This window comes from Hyperoodon ampullatus, assembly GCF_949752795.1.
Source record: "Hyperoodon ampullatus genome assembly, chromosome: 2".
NCBI classification, from domain to species: Eukaryota; Metazoa; Chordata; class Mammalia; order Artiodactyla; family Ziphiidae; genus Hyperoodon; species Hyperoodon ampullatus.
This window is the reverse complement of record NC_136915.1, coordinates 51,450,638-51,472,472: the sequence shown is the minus strand read 5'-3', so window position 1 is coordinate 51,472,472 and position 21,835 is coordinate 51,450,638. Positions and strand designations below refer to the sequence as shown.

General features: G+C 42.2%; 1 protein-coding gene across 1 annotated transcript in view; it reads right to left on the bottom strand.

Annotated features, from left to right (window-relative positions):
- The window catches only part of FGGY (FGGY carbohydrate kinase domain containing), a 424,082-nt gene that overhangs the window by 369,108 nt on the left and 33,139 nt on the right, over window positions 1-21,835 (bottom strand). The window contains exons 3-4 of the mRNA XM_079698487.1: window positions 20,428-20,539; window positions 14,537-14,688 (exon numbers count right to left, since the gene is read on the bottom strand). Coding sequence (XP_079554613.1) covers window positions 14,537-14,688; window positions 20,428-20,539 — 264 coding nt within the window. The remainder of the gene's footprint in view (window positions 1-14,536; window positions 14,689-20,427; window positions 20,540-21,835) is intronic.

Here is a 21,835-nt window from a genome sequence, read left to right as displayed (position 1 = left end):
GGAGGAGGCCCTGCCCGGGGTTCCGCCCCACCCTCCTGGACAAGAGGGGTTCATTCTCTGCCTTGCGCTCTGGGACATTGTCTAGTCTGGTCCTGAGAGGACTGAAATGAGGAGGGCTTCTCCTTGGGCCCAGGGAGGACACTGCAGCCACAGAAGCACGGCAAGCCTGTCGTCACTGGGTTCTCAGGTCCAGGCCCTGAGGTGCGATGGTCAGAACAGGGGCGACAGAAGCTTCTGGCTTTTCTATGACTGGGGCTAGGGCTCCATCCCATGATGTCCAAAAAGGAAATTCCCATAATGAATGGCACTGAATACGCAAAAGGGCCTCCAAAGGTGCTTTTAGACTGAGCTAGAACTGCTTTCTCACATTCTAGGCTCGCACCACGCTCTCTTTGCAGCCCCACGGAGGCCTCCCTTCATCGGACTGCCAGACCTCTTCCCACGCCAGTCCATCCACCCCACTGAGTGCTTACCTCCATCAGCCCCCAGCCTACCTGTCACCTCCTCCTGACTCCTCTTCCCTAACCTGGGCATATTTCCAGAAGGAACTGAATTTCCATCCTACCTACAGAGCACTGTGACTTTATTTCTGTCCCTCTTCTAGAATATGAGCTGCTTGAGGACAGGGACTCTGGTTTACTGCTATACTCCCAGCACATTTAACCAAGTACTGGAAATAAAATAAATTTTCAATAAATATTTGCTGAATGAATGAATGTCCTCGGTTAACTCTGGCAGGAACCGATGGGTACCATGCTAGTATTTTTAGACCTCTTCTGAGGTCCAAAGACCTCTCCTCTTACAGCCATCATCCTGAGAATGCTGGTTACTGAAGACAGTACCCTGTAAGCTACTAATAACAGTGCAAGTGAAACTGCTCTGTAAACAGTTGCTTGGGGCATCAGAGGATGGATTTACTCTCCCCGATTCCTCCACTCTCCACAACCCGGGGCCTGTGAGCTGCTGTGGAAAGGGCACAGGCTTGAGTTAGATTTGAGTTAGATGCCCTGCTCTAGCACTCACTCCTAGCCTGTTCCCACAAGCTCAAACACAAATACTACTACCTACTCCCCAAGTTGTCCATCAAGATTAAGCACGGTTAAAAAAAAAAAAAAAGGGCCTACCCTCAGACCGTGTGGACTTTTCCCTTCACTCTTAGCTCTCTTTACTGCATGTAGGGTTAAGTACATGAAAAATAGACCTCACTAACCTTTGGCCCAGAAATCAACTTCTGTCCTAATCATCATCTGAAAATACATCCCTACCACCAGCACCCTACAACTTACCAAATACCTTCTGATACAAAATATTGTTGTCAATACCATTTCGTGAACAGGAAACTAAGGCGCATAAGTGAAATGAATTGCCCAAGATCATGCAGAGAGTAAGTGAACAACCTGGTGTGACACCTCGGCCACTTGAACTCCAAACCCAATACTCCTTCACTGCTGCCCAGTTGCCGCTTCCCAGCACATGGGCGGTGCTTGATAAATACTTGCACAGTGATTCACTCCCTTTCTCAGGTCCATGGTCTGGTCTCTGACCCCGGGCCAAAGCCAGACCACACGGCCTCATGCCAAGACAACTGCAGTAGGTTTCACTCCGGTCCTGATTCTCTCCCCATCTATCTTAGGCTCACAGAATGCCAGCACTGAAAGAGAACTTCAGGAGTTATGGCTGTTCCCAAAGGCCAGACCCTGAACTGGTGCTCATCCATGACTGGTCGTTTTCACTAATCAGTGGTGAATAATACAAATAATACTAGAGAAGATGAAATACCTATTATTAAAAATATTATGAATAATCAATTGGTAAAAAGATCTTATGTCCTGGTAGCTTGCTTTGCTTTCCTTGGGCAAGCTCCAAGACTCTGCACATGCAGCATTACTGGAAGAAAACATTTATCTGTGCCACAGTTCAGACCCTTAAGCGAAGCCCGAATGAGAGACAGAGGCCAGAGAGGGCAGAGCCACTTACCCAGGCAGCATCTAATTCCCTCCAAACACTCCCTAGTCTTGCATTTTTGAGCCAGAAGACACTGACTCTTGAGATGACACAGCCTGGAAGCCAGACTAAAGCAGCTTTTTGAGAGGGTGTGGGTAGGGGTATTGATGAGGCTGTAGAGCTGAGATCAGACTTCCTTTTACTACTGAGGTCACTCCCAAGTTTCACCTAATCCACAGCCTCTCCATACAGGAAGGATTCAGAGAGATGTGGGCTTTGATGGGGATCCCTGAGTCCCTTTGTCATTCAACCAGCACAGTGGACACAGCTTCATGCACAGAGACTGGCCTCCAGTGAGGTCTTAGCTGCAGAAGTACTGCCAGGACCCTGGTGTTCAGAAGAGCTAAGGAACTAGTTGATCATTTATTCATTTTTTCCAACTGCAGATGTTTCAGGAGGAGGTAAATGCAAAGAGGAGGAAGAGGCCAGCTCTTTGGGAGGTAACTCTAACGTGCTGGAGCAGCGGTCCCCAACCTTTCTGGCACCAGGGACCAGTTTCGTGGAAGACAATTTTTCCACGGACCAAGGGCGGGGAGGAGGATGGTTCAGGCGGTAATGCAAGCGATGGGGAGCGATGGGGAGCGGCAGATGAAACTTCACTTGCCCGCCTGCCGCTCACCACCTGCTGTGCAGTCCAGTTCCTAACAGGCCACAGACAGGTACCAGTATGCAGCCTGGGGGTTGGAGACCCCTGTGCTGGAGCACAGACAAAATAGGAATGGGTTGAAGTTTGTGTCGTGGAGGGAATCTTAGACCTCACCCGGTCTCAAGCGTTGATTCTTTAACTGTGAGTCTAAGTTAGGTAACTTTTTTATTCTAGAGTTCATATTTATCTTCAAAATTTAAGCCAAACAAATGTGGTATCTGGGATCTGAAATTTAAACTAAGAGAACTAGGTATCTCACCTGTAGGATAGACTGGGGCACCTTGCCCCTGATAAAGACTGGAGGTGACCAGCTAACTTTTGACTCCTTAAATTCATTTCCTAGAGTTAGAAAACCCAGGTTTTTGCATCCCAACACTGCCAGAAGTAACAGAGTCAGTAGGTAGTAATCCATCTAACTCCCTCCATCCTCATCTTCTTTATCTGCGAAGTAAGTGATAACATCTACCTCACAGGATTTTCAAAAGAATTAAATAAGATAGCAGAGTTAAAAGCACATGGTAGATAGTTAATAAATTCTAGTGCAGGTGTTGATGATGTTTGTAGACAGCAATCAAACAGGGGCAATATCTTAAATAGAATTTAGTAAGTATCTCGGAAAGGTATTATTTCAAACTGCTTTCACAAGGGTAACAATATCTCAACTTACTCCAAAAACTTAAGGTGGATTGATTGGATGGATAGAAGGACATATAGATGGATAGATATGTGATAAACCAAGTACAGTAAAATGTTAATGGCAGAATCTAGGTGATGGTTCTAAGTGTTCGCTATAAAATTCTTTCAACTTTTCTGTATGTTTGACAATTTTGATAATAAAATGTTGGGAAAAAATGGCTTTCACAGCCTCTTACATTTGGTCCTAGACTTGGGAGCCCCTTGAGATTAAAGGACACTCTTGGCTTCTGCCTTGTCTCCCCATCACCAGGCACAATGCCTTCCTCATAGCAGTTACTAGATGAACGTTTGTTTCACTGATTAAATGAATATATCCCTACAATAGCAGAACAGTTTTTCTCATTTTGAAGACAACAGAACCAAAAAAAAAAAAAAAAGAATAAAACCAACCCATATGTTCAGAGAAATGAGATCTACTTAGCCCTCCAGAAGAATGCCGTGACTTGCATCTTGTCTGACTTCTGGCCTCCCTCCTCCCTTTCCCCAGTTAACATCCACCTATCCTGGGCCCCCAGATTTCCAAGCTGACAGTTCACCTTAGTGCAGCTGATCATGCTAATGAGTTCCTTTATCACAACACACATTAACTACACTGTCTTTTTTAGTGTCTTTTCTAAAGACAGTATTTTCCTCCAATAGATGTGACCTCCATTTTAACCACTGTGAGGAAAGAATTTTGTTCGGTTTTTGTTTTACATCGAATCATACCACGTGAGCATAAGGCCAGCCAAACTTAGCAATCTTTCTCTCGCTTCTCTGGTTATACTGTAAATTCCTAGATGTAGCTGACACCCCTACACAGTGGTCGGACAAGGCTGGCAGCAAGGAAGCTGGGCACGTGGACTATGCTATTACAGCCATAAGTCTGGAATGGACCAGGAAACAAGAATTCATTTAGCAAATACTTATTGAATATTTTTTCAATGCCAAGCACTGTGTTTGGGTCGGGGAAGACAATAGTCAGGTATGGAGAGAAAGATTTGGTCCCTCCTCTTATGGAGCCAAGAATCCACCAATCCAAATGAGGAAGGAACATGGTGCAGCAGAAAAAAAACAAACGACAAAAACAAAACAGGATTTAGATCCAAAAGGACCTTCATAAAGACCCAATCCTGATACCTGTGGACAAGTCATTGCATCTCTTTGAGGCTTACTATATTTATCTATAAAATGTAACAAATAGTAACATTTAACTTGCAAGGCCAGGTCACCAATCAAATAAAGAAAACATATGTCCAAGTCATAGAAGTTATAAAGTAAAATACAAAATACAGTATCATAACAATAGCTGACATTTATTAAATGTTATTAGGTATCAGGCCAAGTCCTTCTTTTTTTAAAAAAATTTTGGCCTGCTTTTTCAAATTACTTTGTTGGACTATAAAAGTAAAAGAATACAGCACATATTTGGCATAAATCAAATATGCAAATGCAGGGATAAGGAAAGGATTCACTGTCCAGGTAAATGAAGGCAGAGCATCAGCCTCAACACTCCATATATTTTAGTTACGAGCCCAGTTTATGGGAAGACCACCCTGGAGAGAAAATCCACAACAGATGCCCTAACATCAGCTGACAGTACCGTCCGCAGTGCTCAAAGGCTGGGAGGAATCTGCTCCAAACGTAAAACGGCCCTAGTATAAACATTCTAAAGAGAGCTAGTTTGATTCAGTTGATGTGTCTTGTATTTTCTTGGGGGTGAAGGGAGCAACATAAAGGGGTTAGTCCCCTCAGAGCACAAAGACACAGAGGAGAGGCCCAGAGGAGTTACTGCATCAATCTCACAAAATAAGCAGTGACTCAAGGTAACAGACTGCAGCCAAGGGATGGCTCTGGGGTAGAAAGCAGTAGTAATACTCCAAACTTCCTTTTCCACAACAGGGAAGAGAAAATGAAAGTGCACTCAACTTGCAGTGGATCTTTACTTTGGAATGGAACTATCTGGACAGACAAAACCCAGCATTCAAAAATGGCATGATAAATGATTTGATAAGTTCATGCATCCATCCATTAAAATATTTACTGAGTTATCAGTGTGAGATACTAAGCAATGCCCTAGACACCAGGGACATGGAGTTAAGTGAGGTGCAATATAGTTTAATGAATTCCAGGGTAGAGGTAAGGGGAGGATGCCATAGGGGACAGAGGGCAGGACCCTAATCAACATGGAGAAAGTCAAGGAAGGCTTCCTGGAGTTTGAAGAATTAGTATAAGTTTCCCCAAGCGAAAAGAAATGATTTTAAGTTTGCCAGGCAGAAGGAAGACCTCAGTAAAGACCCAGAGGTGTAAGAGAACATGGGTATGGTATCCTTAGATCCACTGACCAAGAAATTCCCCATCTGGAAAGTCTTTCCATTTCTCTAAGCATTTTGTTATAGGAAAAGTAATGATGGATTCCTTGAACAAATTCCCGCAGTCTGGGTCTCAAATCCAAGTGCCTAGAGGGGTAGTTGCTGGAAAAGGAAATAGTGAGGCAGGCTGGGTGGGGACCACTGTGAAATGAAGGACGCTCGCCCCTTCTTGAGGGGCAGTCCCTGCACAGCTATGGCCAGTTCCTGCCACATGGGAATGTGAACCCAGGACTGCTAAATCCTTTTGTTATTTTTTCTAGAGAAGCAGAAAAATCTGGATTTTTATGTAAAATTTCTTAGTTTTTAAATGTTGGACACTAATTAAAAAAAGAATTTTTTTTCAAGCACAGGGTGGGTCCAACAAAACCCATCTGGGGACCAGATTCAGCTTGTGGGCTGCCAGCCTGTAACCCTGCACATGAGCAGAAATGAGCAACAGGGCAGCGAGGGCCAACGGATAGAGCCCAGGGGCTGGAGGCGGGCTGGACTTGGTGAGAATCCTGGCACTACCACTTACTTATTGCGTAGCTTTGGGGAAGCAAGCTACTTAAGCCCTCTGGGTCTTGTTTTCCTCATCTGTAAAATGGAATAATAATACTGTGTCACTGAGGGGCTTAGATGAAATACTGCATGTAAAGTCCCTCATACAGTGCAGATGGTTTAGGAAAATAATCCCAAGAAGAAAAAAAAAACCCCATGCTAAATAATGAAGTGTTGTCAACCAGAAAGGTTAGCTGGGACTATAAGATTACTTTTTTTTTTTTTTTTTTTTTTTTTTTTTTTTTGCGGTACGCGGGCCTCTCACTGTTGTGGCCTCTTCCGTTGAGGAGCACAGGCTCCAGACGCGCAGGCTCAGCGGCCATGGCTCACAGGCCTAGCTGCTCCGCGGCATGTGGGATCTTCCCGGACCAGGGCATGAACCCGCGTCCCCTGCCTCGGCAGGCGGACTCCCAACCACTGCGCCACCAGGGAAGCCCAAGATTACTTTTTAATGGAAAAGTACAAAGAAGTAATAAAAGCATGATCATTGTGCTATAACATTAGCAAACTATATCAACCACGGAGAGTGTCGCATTATTGCTTTTTGTAAACACAGCCACTTTTTTTCTATACTGTAAGTTTCTTAAGACAAATGCATTTATAAGACTGCACAGCCTCATAATTTTTTTTCCCTTTCACATTATAGTGTAAACTTTGTTGTTGCTATACAAATATTTATTATCTACTCAGTACATATGCCAGAAGGATTTTTTTGAAGTCATAAAACAGATCATGTCACACGCATGTTTAAAATCCATCAACCATTTCTCACTGCTCTTAGAATAAAATTGAAATTCCTGTCCACGGCCTCAGGGCTGTGCAGGATCTGGTCCCTGGTCACTTCTCTTACCCCACCTCCTGCCACTCCCTGCCTTGCTCATACCTGCCAGCCCTGCTGACCTCCTATGCTGAACTCTCAGGTGCTTTCCTCTCCTCACTGAATCTGCTGCTCCCTCTTCCTGAAAGTCTCATCATTCTTGTCAACCAAAACCTCCCAAGAGAACACACTAGCTATGCCAAATCTGTTCATCTGCCATTCTCCTTCATAGCATTTTCCAGAAAACAAAATCACTTTGCATATGTATTTGTCTCCGTGTCTATTTTCTGCTGCTCTATGCTAGAATCTAAGTTCCCAGAAGGCTACCCAGGGCCCTCATCTGTCTTGCTCACCTTGGCAACCTCAGTGCCCATCACATAGGAGACACTCAGCCAAGACTTTTTAAATGAAAAAAATGAACCCACCACCCATTGTTCCCAGCCTCAGATTCTCCTGAAGTCATTACTTCCAAGTTTTTTCCCTGAACTAGATTATTCAAACCCTGCAAGGCAAACACTTGAAGAGGCAGTAGAGTGAAATGGTGATAAGCCCATTCTATGGGTCTGAAATGCTAAGGTTCAAACCCCAGCCTTGCCATTTATTAGCGAATTAGGCAAATTGCTTAACATCTCTGAGGCTGTTTTGTCATCTGTAAAAGATGAGACTTAACTTCATAGGGTGGTTGTGAGGATTAGATGAGTTTAACATGGATGAAATGCTTAGACAAGTACTAGGTATATAATAAGCACTGTATACATTTTAGCTACTGTTTTCATCTAATTCCTTATTCTGTTCTTATTGCTTAGTCCAAAAAGGCTGTAACTTTGGGGACTTCCCTGGTAGTCCAGTGGCTAAGGCTCCGCAGTCCCAATTCAGGAGGCCTGGGTTTGATCCTTGGTCAGGGAACTAGATCTCACATGCCACAACTAAGAGTTCCATGCCGCAACTAAAGATCCCATGTGCCAAAACTAAAAGATCCTGCATGCCGCAACGAAGACCCGGCTCAGCCAAATAAATAAATACATATACATACACGTGTGTGTGTGTGTGTGTGTGTGTATGGGTTTTTTTTAAAAGGTTTTAATTTTGTGAAGGCAGAGACCACTTCTGGGTTTCCACAGTGAACTGCACAGGCCCCCACAGGAGGGGGATGGGGGATGGAGCTGTTCGTATGGTTCTTGATGTACGGATGCTTACGTGATACGAGACTAGGAGTAAGACATTTAACTTTTTTGAGCCTCAGTTTCCTCATTTATAAAAAGAGATAATATCTACCCCACAAGACTAGTGTAAAGATTAAATAATCATTGTGGAATAAAATAATTCTGGGGCTGGAGGCACTGGTGAATTTTAGGGGAAACAAGTAGAAGGTATTCAGTAAGTCAATCTGCTTTGCAATTCAAAGCTGGCTGCTTTCTGGTATAGGTATTACACATAGGAATGTGGATGATTCAAATAAATGAATGACTCTGAAAATATGTTTTATACTCTTCTACTATTTTCTATGATTGTCTCTGACAACTTTGTGGTCATTTTTAGATGGTTTCCATAGCTATTATTCAAACAGGAAAAACATACCACTCATTACACTCAGCTACTTAAGATATTCTACTGTTTAAAATTCTCTCGATTGGTGCTAGAATGTTATTGACATGCCCATCAGTGGAGACAAACATTTTTATGCACAGTGGAAATGAGAATTAAACTACTCTTTGAATAAGATATTTTACAAATATCTGACTAAATTATAATAATTCCACAAGGCTGATATTATTATCATCATTTGACAGCTCAGCATGCTGAAACTCAGAGATGCTGACTTAGCCTAAGGTTGCAAAATTGGTAAATGGTGGAGACAGATTTAAATGCAAATGTGTTTGGCTTCAAATCCTGTACTTTTTCTGTTGTTACAGAACTGTGTTCTGTCTCCCAAAGTTCCAATCTTGTATGAGTTGTACTGCTAAGATCTGATGAATGTAGGTAAATAATATCAGACCTATGCATGAAATTTAAAGCCAGATAACTAACAGAAAAAGACTATAGTTTCTACCAAACTGCCATCAAAAAAGAAATGGTGCATTTCCAAGAAAGAAACTGACATTGTTTATCTTTCATAAAGTTTCAAGATGAGAAACCTAAAGAAAAGAGAATAATTGTTACTATATCATCAAGAAGAACGAAAGAATAAGGCCAGTCGAAGCCCTTACTGTGCCAGCCTCTTACTGTACAGAAGGGACAAGGGCCAGGCTTTCCTGAGGTCTAACAGTTTTCTTTTCAAGACTTCCTACTGCAAAGCATCCAGTGCTAGGTGTGCTAGCACCTTCCACAGCTAGCAGGAAGTTATCAAACCACCCCTCTGGGTATCGAAACTCCCAGGTTCCTCCCAAAAATCTACATACACAGGATAAAGCACATTTGAACCAATCAGAGAATCATTTACTCATTTTCCCAATATGTTATCAGGGGAACAGAAGCAGAAGGGCATGGACTGGGGAGATGAAAGGGGCAGATATATTTTCTAAACCCATCAACAAAATCCTCTGACATTCCAGCCAGCTGCTTCCAGAGCTTTGGAGTGAACAATGAAAACTGCAAACTATAAAATGATTAGTTTTCTGTTCTGCTGACAATAGCAAAAAAAGGAAATGAGTTAAAAGACGGACTGGAATATCTCCATGCATCCGCTACAAGCCAGATAATTATCTTCCATTAACACTGAGCTGTCAGGATCGGCATCAGCCTGTTAACTTGCTTGACCTTCCTCAGCCTGCACCTTGTTACCCTACAGTGTTTCATGTTTATAAAGATAGGAGACTCCAGCTGTTCCAGCCTGAGAGAACTTAATTTACATTTGGCCTTCATTAAGATGAGAGTCAGAATCATTGAGACCAAATGGAGAAGCCAGACTGCTGGGGGTTATGAAAAAATCAAATGGCATTTTTCCTTTTATCTGACAAGTCTTATTAAGGAGACGTACGTCAACCTAAAACACACAAACCTTATATGTAAAGGACGTGATTAAAATTCCATATTGCAGAACTAGGACCCGAGTGGCTTTGCCCAAAAGGTACGGTGGTCCTAGGACATCACTTCTGTCTTCTGAGAAGTCTGAACTCCAAATTCTGCCCAACTCCCTCTGACATCTGATTCCAGGCTAAGGACAAGGAGCACATGAGTGACAGCAATACCGAGATGAGCGGTGAGCTCCGACTCCTCCACCTAGCTCACCCCTCATGGCCAATCAGCCCCAATGTCCTGCTGACATTTACCCCTAACGATTTCTGGAACCCATCCCACAGCGCCTAATTCAGGTCTCATCACTTCTCACCTGGAAAACTGCAATAGCTCCTCACTGGTCCACTCAAATCATTCAAACAATATTTACTGAGTACCTACTATCTGCCAGGCATTTAATTAGGGAGAGGGACACAACAAGGAACAAAATGGATATCATCTCCATCCTCCTGTGGATTACTATGGTTGGAGGGCGTGAGCTTTTATACAAATCATCATACAAATTGACGTGTCATTACAATTTATGAAAGATACAATGAAGTAAAATTAAGAGTACAATGACAAGAGACCTCTGATTTATTTGAGGGTCAGGAAAGGCTTTTTTAAGGATGTGACAATAAAGCTGAGACCTACATGATGAGTTAGAATCAATGGTGAGAAGAGGGAAGAATATTCAAGCAGAAGGCACAGCATCAGAGCATCATTAAGACCAGAGGTAAGCAAACTTTTTCTCTAACAGTCCAGAGAGTAAATATTTTCAGCTTTGCAGGCCATGCAGTCTCCATCTCAAATAGTCAGTTCTACCACTGTAGGGCAAAAGCACCACAGACAGTAGATAAACGAACAAGCACGGCTGTGCTCCAATAAAACTTTATTTATGGCCACTTAAATTTTAATTCCCTATCATTTTCACAAGTCACAAAATATGACTCTTCTTTTGATTATTTTTCAAACATCTGAAAATGTAAAACTCATTCTTAGCTCCCAGGACATCCAAAAACAGGCAACAGGCCAGATTTGGCCCATGGTCCTAGTTTGCCAACCCCTAGTCAAAAGTCTGGGGTGGCAAAGAGCTGGTGTGTTTGAGGCACTCTGAGTGGATCCCTGTGGATGGATCAGAGTGAGCAAAGTGAGAGACACACAGTAAGCAGAGGAGGGAGGTGAAAATGACGTCATACACCATCTTCTGGGCCAGGTTACAAATTTTGGAATTTATCCTAAGGGTAAAGCAAGGCCAACTAAGTGTTATAATGAGGAAAGTAAGAAACCTGGTTTTAGGGGAATTCGCTGGTGGTCCAGTGGTTAGGACTTGGTGCTTTAGCTGCTGGGGCCCAGGTTCCATCCCTGGTAGGGGAACTAAGATCCCACAAGCCGCACGGCGTGGTCAATAAATAAATGCATACGTACTAATAAAAACATAAATAAATAAACTGGTTCTTACTCCCCCACACACACATTTTCTCACTCCTAATCCAATCTCTTCACCCTGCCAAAGGTATCTAGGACACTTCCCCCCCTGCCTAACAACCATCCACTAATCTCTCTCACCAAATAGGCCCTTAACAAACTGAGCCGGGGCTACTTAGCTGGTCTCACTTCCTACTACACTCAGGGAAGCATCCCAGGCTCCTGTCCTAGGGCCTACACACCTTACCATAATGAACCTCATTCTCTCTAGAACACTGTATCCTTCCTGTCTTCTCTACTATGCAAAACCTCCACTCATATCTTGAGGCTCATCTCAACTAGCTCGTGCAGGAAGCAAATTATTTTCCCTGGAAGAACTCTGCATATGCCTGCACCTCGGTGCTCAGTGCATCTTCTGCTGGCTCTGGTTCCATGCCTCTCTTCTCCTTATGCTCCCCCACCGTTGTCCCCAGTGGTCACTGTGCCGCTTGAGGGTAAGGCCGAGTCCTCTTTGTGCCCATGTCCCCAGTTCCGACCACAGTGCTGGTTCACAGCAGGACCTCAGGTAAGATTTGGCAAATTAAGGAATGAATGAAGAGTAGACAAATGGCAGCCCAGTAAAATCGGCACAGACTCTCATGTTCTGACGTTGAAAGTGCTGTTGAACAGCCATTCAAGCTACCGTACTTCCCTGTGCCTCAGTCTCCCATAAGCCCAATAAAAAGAAGGTACTGTTTCCCGATTCTCCACACATGGATGCTTTTCAGGATACAAAGGTAGAGCCTTTAGCATCGACAGTGGTTTTGTGAGTCTGCAGGCCAACAACATCAGCATCACCTGGGAGCTTGTTAGAAATGCAAATTCTTAGTTCCCACCACAGGGCTACTAAGTCAGAGTCTGCAGTTTAACAAGCTCTCCAGGTGATTCCTTTTCACATTGAAGTCTGAGAAGAGCTATAAGCCGTGCTGGTAGCCTTTAAGGAGAAGGTACAAAACATGATTTTAGAAGTTGTTTTGACTTTGAATTTGCAATCACAGTAAAACCAAAGGAACTCTCAGCAAGGATTCCTGGGCATGCTTACCAAAAAGACAAAAAAAAAAAATTTGAAAAAGTCTGAAACACAGATTGAGGCTCAGCCTTCAGGTAGTTAAATACACAGTGAGGCACTGTTTACAGCCTTACTCAGAAAATTCTGAAATGGAATTGATTAGATGGATGGATGGATGGATGGATGGATGGTCAGTCTTAGGTCATAATCATTGCCACACAAATCTAGAACTTAATTATTTTCTATGGGCTTTATTTAGTGCAGTTAGATCTCAAGCGCACAGGTAAATATCCTGACAGGTTCATACCAAAGGTATATTTAAATCTCCTGAGATATACAGCCCCGAGCTGGCTATGATGCAGGTGCTCAATAAGGCTCTGGTATTGCACCAATGACCACCTGCTCAATCCTCCTCACTTAATTCAGAACAGCTATTCCTCACCTGTGGTCCAGAAGGGTGACATAGCCAACCCATTTGTTCTTTTGCACATGTTTAGGCTGGCTTAAAGACCATCACCACCCTCATTCCTGGTCCTTCCCAAAGTGGTATGCTTCACAGAGGATTTTAGTACTGCATGACTAATGGGATGAGCTGGGATATGGAGACCAGGAGACACAGGTTTAAATTCTGGCTCTGTCGTCTGTTTGGGAAAGTCATATAACCCTCTCTCTGAGCCTCAATTTCCCATGCCATCTACCAGGCAGAGGTTGTTAGGATGAGATCAGTTAAAGCCTATAGCACACATAGCAGAGTGTGGAGGCAGTGCAAATACAAATCAATACATTGATTTGTATTTCAGGATATTTTTGTATCAAGTTTCCAAACTGATCCAGTCCAACTCTCTCACTTCAGAGATGGAAAAAGTGAGGCCTGGGGATGAGAATTGCTTTGCCCAAAGTCACACAGTGTGATGCAAACAGAGTCAGAATTAGGATCCTAGAAACCCCCAACTCCTAAAACACTCTGTGTTTTCAAACTCTTAGCAAATATAGAAGTCTTTCTGCAAATTAAAACTTACAAAATAGCTCAATATACTAAACAAGTAACAAGCCAAGCCTGCCTTGATTACTGACGCCCTTTTTACTTATCTCCCTTCTGCCCCAGGGTGGCAATCCAAGGACACCTCCTCATCACCTTTAAACTCTCCCCAACCCCACATTTGAGTAATTGAAGACTCAATCCACCTGAAACCTCAGGGCCAGTAAATGAATCACGGCAGGTCTTATCATTAGATGGATTCTCTCCTCACCAGACCACCTAGGGGTTTTCAAGTTCCTGCAATTCCCAGAGGACTTGAACTTTCTCACACATCCATCTCTACTGGGAACCATTAAGCTGACATCACCATTCTCCACACTTCATAAATGATTCTAACATCTGGAAATGGGAACCACCTGCAAGTGCCTTAGCCAGAGATCACCTTATCACAAAAGGGTATGGAAACTCAAGTTCAGGTGAGATGAGAAAGGCATTCCATAAAATGCCACTAAGGCTTAAGATTAATCATTGGGGGCTAAAAGTATGTAGAGAAAGAATGTTCCAGTCAGAAGATTTGGACTTGAATCCCAGCTCTGCCACTTTCTAACTGGAATGGTAATTAACCTCTCTGAACTTCAGCAGAACAGTGGATATTAAGAAAATCAATTTCAGAGTCATTTTTTGGTTCAAATCCTGGTCTGTTGCATACTTATTGAGTCACTTTGGGTGAGCTGACGAATCTCTATTAGCTTTAGTTTTTACAAATACAGAAAAAGAAAAAAAACTACTTTATAGGGTTGCGGTTAGGATTCAAAGAGATAATCTGCATCAAATACTTATCACAGTGCCTTGCCTGAGTTAAGCAGAATGACTTAACCACAATCGAATCAATAAAATGGGATCAACCTTCCTGAGACTTGCTGCAAAAATCAAACACAACAGCCTTGATGAGCAGGGTGCCTGGTACCAATAGATTCAATAAATGGAATCCTCTGCTATTATGAGTAATCGCTCCTCAAGGCTATGCACTTACCTCTTTTAGCCACAGAAGCTTCGGGGCCTGCATTTCCACGGACATCACGCCCCCAACGTACTGCAGGACACTGTGCTTGGTTTCGTTGATCCTGTGGACCTGATGGACCGCCCGGTGGTCCAGCCACATGATGATGTTTCGATGAGAATCCCCTAGCAAAAACAAGGGAGATGAGGACACAGGTGCATCCTTATCCTTCTAATTCAAGGGGGCACTTATGGATTCCCAAGGGCAAAAATCTGCACAACTCCTTGTACAATTTCACACATCAACAAGAAACAAGTGAAAGGACCACCACCAACACTGACTAGTACACCCTACCCGTATCTCGGACCCTTCAAGAGACGTGCTCTTTGAATATAGTCCCAGGGTTACACGTCTAAAGGAAAAGCCAGTCAAGATCCACCAATTAATTATATTACCATTCATCCTCTCTCAACTTTTCCCCTTCCTTTCCTACCCCAGCTATTCTAGAAAAACGTTTCCGGGTATATACTCAAGAAAGGAGCCAATGAAATGAGCCTAAAACAATACTTCAGCTTTTTAAGGTATGTCTCCTTGAAATATGGACAAATATCTTAGGTATAATATCATATACATTTACATAATGGCTCTTATTTGCCTATATTCTCACTTCCTCTAGTCACTCTAATTAAAATTAGTTAATTTAAGTGTTTTTCCTCACTCGGTTGGTTTGTTTGGTGGGGTGGGAAGCACTGGAATTTCTTTTCCATTCTGGAACCAGGCAGACCTGATGGGGAACGTTCTTTCAGTGTAGGCAGAAATATTGAGAATGTTATTTAATTTTTCTTAGCCTAAGCGTCCTTATCTGCAAAATGGAGCATATAAGGATGAACTGAGCTTTTTCATTCATTGAACAAAAGATAATGTGCACAAAGGATATGGCAAGCACTTGTCACACAGGAGGCCCTCAAGAGGAATAAATCACAGGAAACAGAATTTAAAATCAGCCGGAAAAGGAGCATGGGCAGTGCCCCTCACATCCTACCTCTACCATCCTGCAGCCCACAGAGAAACTGGTTGCCCTTTTCCCCCTTCCCCAGACTCTGCTAATTCTTCCTGCACTGATGGGCAAGCCAGTATTCTTTTCACAGTCCTCTGCTTCCTCTGATGGCAAAATGCAGAGAACAGCAAGGAATATACCTGGGAGATTATAAACGGGGAAGATAAAAGGGACCCAAGAGTAATTGAGAGAGGCACTTCACATGTTATTTTATTTATTGGCAAAATAACTGCAGCAATTATATAATTTTGCCAATATGAGTGTTTATAAAGCTGCGCATGCGCGTTTGTGTGTGTGTGTCCCAAGCCTTGTGCTGAACCTCTTGCACACATCGTCTCATTGAATCCTTAAGACAACTCTGAGATCCAGGCCGTTTTCAATGACGAACTGACTCCGAGATTGAAGACATGCCTACTACCTCACAGCTGGGAAAAGCACAAAGTGTGCTTTGAAAGTAGATCTGTGCAGAGAATGGATAAATAAATTAGTAAAACAAATTTAAACTCGAGCTACACACATCAACATGAATAATGACACCAGCTGGGGTATTTTTAAACACAGTCTATATTGTTTGTTGTTGTGGGTATACACACATGTGGTAAAAGCACAGAAGAAATGTGTTTGTGAACACCAGCTATGGCAGAACCATTACCTGCTGGGCAGAGGGGGGCGGGGGCGGGGGAGGGCATGGACTGAAGCTTCAAGTGGTTCTTTCTTGAAAAAAAAAAAAGAAGGACTTGTGGCAAATGTGGCAAAACCTCATCTGTTTATCCTCATACATACATAGGAGGCTGTTATCTTATTTTCCTTACTCTTCCATATATTTGAAAAAGAATTTTTAAAACTTACAAAAAAAGTCAGCCTAAGGACACATCTAAATTAGGTCATCATCGTAATGAGTCAAGGACTCACTCATTGGTTTGCCTGCCTGGAGAGATTTCAGATCCCACAAAAACTCCTCAAACAACAGCAATACATTTAAAATAAGAGAAAGTACATGAAACCTTCCACAGGTACATCTAAGATTTTGTTTAAACAGCTGAGTGATTCTACTGTATGACAAAACTGCTTAAAGTTCTGGTTCTCAACCCTAGTTTCACATTAGAATCTCCTGGGATAGCTTTAAAAATACTGATGTCCAGGTCCTATTCCAGAACCATCACGGAATCAGACTGTGGGTATGTGGGCACACATTCATAACACACACACACACACACACACACACACACAATGTGGGTGTGTGGGTGTTGGGGGGACAATATCTGCATTGCATCTTAAATATTGTATAGAATCTGTCTGCAGCTGCTTCAAGACAAAAACACCTGTTGCTAAACCTTCTGTAAAGACAGACCGATCAGCCACTACTACCGCTACATGAAGAGGCTCTCAGAATGACACACTGAGCATTGTGTAGAATCAATTACTTTATTATATTTATTATGATTATTAATTAACAATATTCATTACAGACAACAACCTGGAAGTTAATCTTTGTTTCAGTGCCTGTAGAAAATCACAAATAAATGACTCCACTGAAAGTTCATTTCATCTTTTATTAAGCATCTGCTACATGCCAGGCACAGGGCTGGATGCTGGGATACCAAGAAGAATGTGCCACAGTCTCTGCCCTTACGGAACACGTGGGTAAATGGAAAAACAGTCTGTATGGAGTGATGACTGCTGGGACATAAGTCCTGGACATGGTACAGAGAGAAGGAAGAGCACAGAGAAGCCCCCAGTTAGCCGAGCCCAAGGCTGCACAGGGAGCTTCCAAGACACAGGAAAGCTTTAGGTTAATTCTGAAAATGACTGGCCACTGGATAAGCAGGTGAAGAAGGAGTGAGGGAGGAGGGGCTACACAATAGAAACAGCACGTGAAACCAACAGAGCACAGACCCATAAAGGCATCATATTTTAAGAGAACTGGAAATAATCTGGTAGAGCAGAATTTGGGTTACAGTCAGTTTACCTTAGGGCAGATTATTTATCCCTGTACTCATTCAATTAATACTGTCAACACCTCACAGGAGGTGTTCCAGGGATACCTGAAGGAAATGACTGTGAATCAGAAAACCATCTAAATATTAGGTTTCTGTTACAGAGTAGCCTAGGTAGTAACTTCCTCCCTGACCCTAAATTATCTCCCTTGGTTCCTCTCCCTCCCAAGAGCTCCTGTGGCTGGAATGATTCACCCAGTCACGGTCTGAGCTAGGTGGGTTGCAGAGGTAGGAAGCACACAGCAATGGCACCTCTGTCCAACCCAGCACTGGTCTGATCTTGAAAAGGAAGAAAGACCAAACAAGAAAAGGCAAACAATGAGACTATTTTATCATGTAGGTCAGTGTTCTCAAACTAGTGTACTTAATTTCCTTGGGATTTTTTTTTCTTTTTCTTTTTGGTTACCATCTAAAGAAAATAAGTTTTGCTGGTCTTACGGGTTTGGTTTTAATGGTGATGGTTAATTTCCTGACCCCACTCCCTGCTCTTCACAATTACTCCAACTAACCAATCAAGAATGGGTCATTATCAGGTAAACAGAAGTCTTTAAAGACCCTCTTAATTCATCCTTAAAATTTGAATTTCATTTTCTAGTACAGGCTAATCCACTGCAGTTAAAATCTAACCTTAATAGAACCTGTTGAAAGGCAAGAAACTGGTGAGGGCACCTGCAGCTGGATGCATTTGATGAATGGGTACATTTTAACCTTTTAGGTGGAATACAGTTTTTTCAACACTTATAATTCAGGTTGCAACCTAGGTAACACTCTTAATAGGAGAACTGTCAACAGGAGGCAATTCTCTCTACAATGAGAAAAAAAGATGGCATTTGGGAGGGTGCTGGTATAAGCAGGTTTAACAAGGAACTATTCCTCTACTTCAGATGTTCTTATTCCTAATGTTTTAGCTGTCCATTCATCTGCACCCAGTAATTCTCCACATATTAGAATTACCGAGAAAACTTTAAAAACACTGATGCCCTAGCCTCACCCCAAGCCAACTGAATACAAACCCTGTGGGTAAGGCTCATGAAGTGGTAATCTTAAAAGATCTCCAGTTGATTCTAATGTGCTACCAGAGTTAAAAACCATGTGTTTCAGCAGATTAGAAGGTACAGAGTCCTTGGAACTTAGGGCTCTTAACATCTAAAGTCCCATCCAAAATGAGAATTCCTTCCACAGCATCCCTAACAGACCATCACCTGACCGCTACTTAAAACAAGCCAACAAAGAAGTGCTGGCAGCCTCCCCAAGCAGCCCACTCCATTGTTGGAGAGGGCTTGCTGCTGCTGAGCTGAGGTCTGTAGGTTCAGTCCCATTCCTTGGGTCTCTGCTCTCTGAAGTGGTCTAGACAGGGCCTGCCCTGCCCTCCTGAGCCAGAACAATGCCAGCTGAGCCAGTGGTCAGCCACTGAGGACAAGGACCCCTCATATTCGTCTCTGAAGCCCCAACACTTAATCAGACAGGGATTGGCACACAGGGGGTGCTAGTAAATGTGGCATAAATAGAAAAAAAATGTGTGTGTATGTGTGTGTGTGTAAAAGATGGTCACCATTACCACTGTGCTCTATCATTCATCCATTTGCATACTTTTGCAGGGCATGTCATTTATAAAAATCACTGTTCCATGCATTAGGTCCATAGGAGTAAGTAAGACATTCTCCTAACTTAAGGAATTCATAATCGGACTGAAGAAACTTTTCTGAGCATTCAGGCGTCCGGCTCTCACTTAATTCTCACAGCAAAGCTACTGTTTCATTATTCCAATTCTTTCAGAGGAGAAACCAAGTCATACAGACGTTAAGTGACTCACTCAAGGTGTCACAGCTCAGCAGCAGCAGGGCTAAGAACTGGGACTGCCAGGGTGTCCCAGTGTGCCCCAGTATCCATAGCTGCCAATTAAGAAAGGTGCTGCTACAGCAGTGTCCACTACTAAGAATTCTTTAATACAGCCTCGCCCAAAACATGCTTGTGATACCTATGTTGGCAACAACCGACTGAAAATGCAGAGTCACACTCCTTTAGATGGAGCATGCAATTTCCAGTGCACCATAGTCTCCACTGCTCCCAAATGTCTGCCACTCATCAAAAGGTTAAATGTCAGTTGAAATTTATCTCTGCACATGTGCTGTTGTCTTTCTCACATCTGGCACACTGTATTCATTTACATTACCTACCTGACTTTTGGGTTTGCAACCTCGGTGCTAGCACTACTGGCTAGAGTATCCCAAAAGGGACACATCCTCACCATCCATGAAAAATTTCTGACAGTGGATAAAAGTTGGCACTTGCATTTGAAACAGCTCATTACAGTACTCATGAGTGTAATGAGAGAGTGCAATGAGAGTGTAATGAGAGTGTATTAGAACGTCATTAAATGTGAATGTCTTTGGTCTGGCTATTGAAAATAGAGAGACCATTTGTTTCCAGCTTTTGCGTGATATATGGTCCTGTTTGTCTTACTCTATTTTCTTTAAGTGAACTTGATTCACCCACTCGAATGTGGTGGAGGAGCTTCATATGCAAAACAACTGCAGGCACAGACAACACTCCCTTCCTTGAAAAGACCCAGACCAGTTACCTGTTTCAAGGCTACTCACTCTGAGCTAATGATCCCATGTCCATCCTACATCAGATTTTCTACTGTGGCTCCTGTGCATTGTGGAGCCAAGTCTCTTCCTAATCCACCTAATCCCAATGTCACCCCTCTCCTACTAACTGCTGTCCAAGCTTTAACCTCTAGGGACATGATTTTGGGGCTCCATGCTCCACCTGTAAATCTCACTAACAGTGATAACACTTGATATCATGCTTCACCTGGGCCCCAGCCCGTCTCCCACCACCAAGAAAACAAAGAGAAATGGTCCTACCTTCATGATTCACTGGTAAAGGATGAAACTCCTTATCCAAAACAACCAGAGAACACGTGGCATCAAACCCAAGCCCTCGGATTTGGTTTAAATCAATCCCTTGTACAACTTTCTGTTTTAAAAACAAATAAACAAAAACATAAATTAAAATACAGGCTTTTAAAAGACTGAGAACAGTTATGACTAGAAGGAAATGAATGGCAGAATAAAGTATTTACAACAGAAAACAAATAAAAGTTCAATGTCACTAAAATATCAGAAGATCCTATAAATTAATTTAAAAGACAACCAATCTAATTGGAAATTAAGCAAAGGACATGACAAGTCACTTCATAAAATAAAAAGAAATAGTCAAAGAGTATATAAAAAGATCCCCAACTCCATTAAAATTAAATAAATGCAAATAAAAATATCCCAATCTTTGTTTTTCTTATTGGCAAAAATTTAAAAAATTAAGAGTATATAGTAGTGGCAAGACAGGGAGAAGTGGACCTTCTTTTACATTATCCTAACAGTGTGATAATTTAGTACAAATTTTGAAGAATATAGTATATATTAAAATTAAAAAATGCATAACTTTTGACCCAGCAATCCTACTTCTACGAACCTATCTTAGTGAATTATTAGCATGAGTAAGTAAAATTACACATAAACAAAGGTTAACTGTTTAAGAATATACCTAAAAATTGGAAAAACTATTTTTATTAAATAAATTATGGTATACCTGTAAAACAGAATTTTCTACAGCCATTAAAAATGAAGAGGTAGAGAAGCATCTTCTGGGTGTGATAGTATGAAGAGGCTGGCAAACCTTCTTAGCAAAATAAAAGCATAAAACTGAACAACATCATCAAAAACAACCATTTTGGGGCTATGGAACTTGGCCAAAACCACATAAGAAACTGAGAAACAGTCTTTCTTGAAAAATAAAATTGCACCTAAAACATTCCCACAAAACAACAACTCCAGGACCAGATGGATTCATTGGGAGGTTCTGTGAAACATTCAAAGAATAAACAATACCACTCCTACACAAATTTGTTTAGGATATAGTGAAGGAGAGAACATTTTCCAACATTTCATGGCCAGTACTACCCTGATACCAAAGCCAAACAAAGATATCAAATGAAAAGGACACTGTAGACAAATAACTGCCATGAACATAAGTGTAAAAATCCTTAGCAAAATATTAACAAACCAATATTGCAACATATAAAACATTCATTTTACATCATGACCATGTGGGGTTACCCCAGGAATGCAAGAGTCATTTAATATCCATAAATCAATTAATGTATTACATATACTAATAGAATAAAGTACAAACACCAAATGATCATCTCAACAGATGCAAAAAATAAATAAAAAATAAAAAACACTCAATAAACCAAGAAAGAAGGGACCTTCT